The 2,870-nt window shown below is 71.5% G+C and overlaps 1 protein-coding gene across 2 annotated transcripts in view; it reads right to left on the reverse strand.

The window, feature by feature from the left end:
- The window catches only part of IRF3 (interferon regulatory factor 3), a 5,091-nt gene extending 2,425 nt beyond the window's left edge, over positions 1-2,666 (reverse strand). The window contains exons 1-6 of one of the 2 annotated variants that reach the window (XM_026646450.1): positions 2,617-2,666; positions 2,206-2,384; positions 1,555-1,738; positions 1,184-1,281; positions 964-1,018; positions 138-194 (exon numbers count right to left, since the gene is read on the reverse strand). In XM_026646450.1, coding sequence (XP_026502235.1) covers positions 138-194; positions 964-1,018; positions 1,184-1,281; positions 1,555-1,738; positions 2,206-2,370 — 559 coding nt within the window. In that variant the 5' untranslated portion in view covers positions 2,371-2,384; positions 2,617-2,666. The remainder of the gene's footprint in view (positions 1-137; positions 195-963; positions 1,019-1,183; positions 1,282-1,554; positions 1,739-2,205; positions 2,385-2,616) is intronic. The other variant, XM_026646451.1, reaches the window with a different exon arrangement.
- Positions 2,667-2,870: the final 204 nt, after the last annotated feature.

Below are 2,870 nucleotides of genomic sequence, written 5' to 3' on the forward strand. Positions count from 1 at the left end.
GGGGGGGGGGGGGGGGGGGGGGGGGGGGGGGGGGGGGGCACTGGCAGGGCTGGGCTGGCAAGGGGCTGCAGGTCGGGAGTGAGGGGCACCGGCAGGGCTGCGGGGGCGGGGGGAGGCACAGATGGGGATTTACCCACCTGTTGCTACGTCACTGGCGTAGGGGGCACCTGGTGCTAGCGCTGGGCCAAGAGCATCTGGAACAGAAAGTCAAATAGTTCAAGCCGGGGAGGGGCTGGGAGCCCGGACTCCTGGGTTCTCTCCCCGGCTCAGGAGGAGGAGGAAGGGGGGGCGGTTCCTTGCCAGCCGATGGGATGCAGGACCTCGCAGGAGAAGCCCTTCGGCCCGGCCCGGCCCGGCCCGGCCTGGCTTGGCTCAGCTCAGCTCGCTGGCCCCGGGGCCCGGAAGAGCAGGGAGCGGAGGGCACCAACCTGCCGCCGGCCGCGTTCAATGGGCTCCGGCCGGCGGGGAAAGCCGGGGCAGGGTGACGACCGGCCGGTTCCCCTGGCCCAGGAACGAACCCTCCGCTGAAGCGCCCGGGGGGGTGGACCAAGGGACTGGCGCCGGCGGGTCCAGGCCGTCTCCTCGGCACAGACACGGGCAATGGCAGGGGGTCAATGCGGTGCCAGGCGCCGAGTGGGGGCTTTACGGCCGAGAGCGACCCCCAGCCTCCCGGCACTGCTTCGGGGCTCCGCCGTCTGCACTGGCGAGGGGGCAGGAGGGCCCGAGCACTGGGGGGCTGGAGAAGGTGCCGCCCGGGAGGCGACAGAGCGATGGGGGGTCGGGGTGAAGGGAGCGGCCCGGGGCCAGGCCACCAACCTAGGGGCTGGTGCAGCTTCACCCAAATGACAGGGCCAATGCTGGGGGGGGGCTGGGAGCCAGGACTCCTGGGTTCAATGCAGAGCCTGGCATGGCCAGCCCATCACCCCGGCCTCCGGCCCTGCCCCCTCCCCCGGGGGCACTCACCCTCGTCGGGGCTGGAGAGGTCCAGTGCTTTCAGAATGTCGTCCAGCTCCTCGTTCTGGGGGGGTGGTGCAGAATTTGGGGTGTCACTAAGGGGAAGGGCCCCCCAGTACCCACCATTCCCCTCGCTAAGCCCCTGGAGCCGGCCAGAGCCGCCCCTCCCCAACCCCTGACCCAGGCTGCTCTGCGCCCTGGCCCCCCCCCGCCCCCCGGGAGCACTGACCTGGCTGGAGGAGAAGCTGCCCCCCGACCTGTCCAGGAGCTGGCTGCTCGCGTCAGCCTCGGTGCCCCCCATGGCAGCACTGGGGGCCTCGTCCGCACCTGGGGGGGGAGAACAGAGCCACGGGCCCCCCTGAGCCACCCCCTGGTGTCCGCTTGAGATGGGCACAGCCCCCCCCCCCGTGCCCCTCACTCCCGACCCGCAGCCCCCGCTAGCCTGGCCCTGCCCCCCCATCTCTGCCGGTGCCCCTCACTCCCGACCCGCAGCCCCCTGCCAGCCCAGCCCAGCCCTGCCCCCCGCTCTCCCGGTGCCCCTCACTCCCGACCCGCAGTCCCTGCCAGCCCAGCCCCGGGCTCCCCCGTCTAACCCCTCACCTGCCCGGGCCCCATCGGGCAGGATCTCATAGACCTTGTGGGGGTCGGCGGAGTCCGAGCTGTGATCCTGAAGCACCTGGATCCCCGGCTTCCGGTTGAGGGCGGAGCGGAAGTTGCGTTTCCAGACGGAGGGCGCGGGGGCATCCTGGCCTGGCCGGAAGCTGCCGCTGTCAATGGCCCAGTCCTGGGGGGTCGGGGGGGGGAGAGACGTAGGTACCTGGCAGCTGGGGAGGCCTAGAGGAGGCTGTGGGGCGGGGCATAATTGAGGTCCCCCCAGACCTCACTTTTCCACCTCCCCACCACCAAGGAGGGCACGAGGGCTGCGAAGTGGCTGGGATCCCAGCCCATAGCCCCCCGCCAGGGGAGCCGTTCAGAGGGGGGGGGCTGGGGGACAGGATGGGCCCACAGGGCACCTGCTAAAAGGGGAGGCTTTTTAAAGCAAAGCAGCCTGGGGAACTCCCTGCTACTGGACGCGGGGAATCCGGGATCAGGGGTATAAACCCAGCCGCTTGGGGGAGTCAGAACTGCCCATTGGAGATCCGCCCCCCCGCACCATCACTGGCAACGACGGGGCACCACGGACGGGGGGGGCGAGGAATCACCCTGCCCCCCATATCTGTGGGTGCAGAGGGGCTGGGAGGGGGAGGGTACCCGGAATAGCTGGAAGTCCTCGGTGGAGGCGTCCTGCCGCAGCCCGTGTTTCCAGGGCACCCGGAACTGGGTGCGCCCCTGGTCCAGCCACCGCACCCCGGGGTAGCAGCCACCGTCCAGCTTCTTCCGCAGCCACGGCACGATCAGCGGCTTCGGGGTCCCCATCGCCGGGGCGCCGCCTAGGGGAGAGAGGGGGGCACATGGGGGCGGGGCCTGTCCCCTTTGGGGGGGCAGCTCCCACCCAAGGCAGGGACTGGCTTGGGGGGCAGGGAATGGGGGCGGGGCCTGTCCCCTCTAAGGGGGGCTGAGTTGGGGGGGGCGGCTCTCACCCCGGGGGGGGGATGGGGGGGGGGGGCCGGCCCCCGGGGGGGGGGCGGGGTGGGGGGGCAGGGAATAGCCCCCCCCCCGTACCTGCCTGGCACTCTCCAGACGAGGAAGCGGCTCAGAGAAATGGAATCCGCCCCCCCAGGTCACATGACTGCCCCGCCCCAGCACGTCACGTGATCCCCAAACTGCTACAATTTGTGTCCGTGCCGGTTCCTTCCCCCAGGGCCGGGGTCTGTGGGGGGCGCAGCCCCCCCCCCGCGATTCCTGGGGGTTCCCCCCTTCCCCCCTCAGCTGATTGTGGGGCGCCTGGGAGTTCAGATGATGGGATCACCCCAGGC

This window comes from Terrapene carolina, unplaced genomic scaffold (genome assembly GCF_002925995.2).
Source record: "Terrapene carolina triunguis isolate 2854851 unplaced genomic scaffold, T_m_triunguis-2.0 Scaffold35079, whole genome shotgun sequence".
Taxonomy (NCBI): Eukaryota; Metazoa; Chordata; order Testudines; family Emydidae; genus Terrapene; species Terrapene triunguis.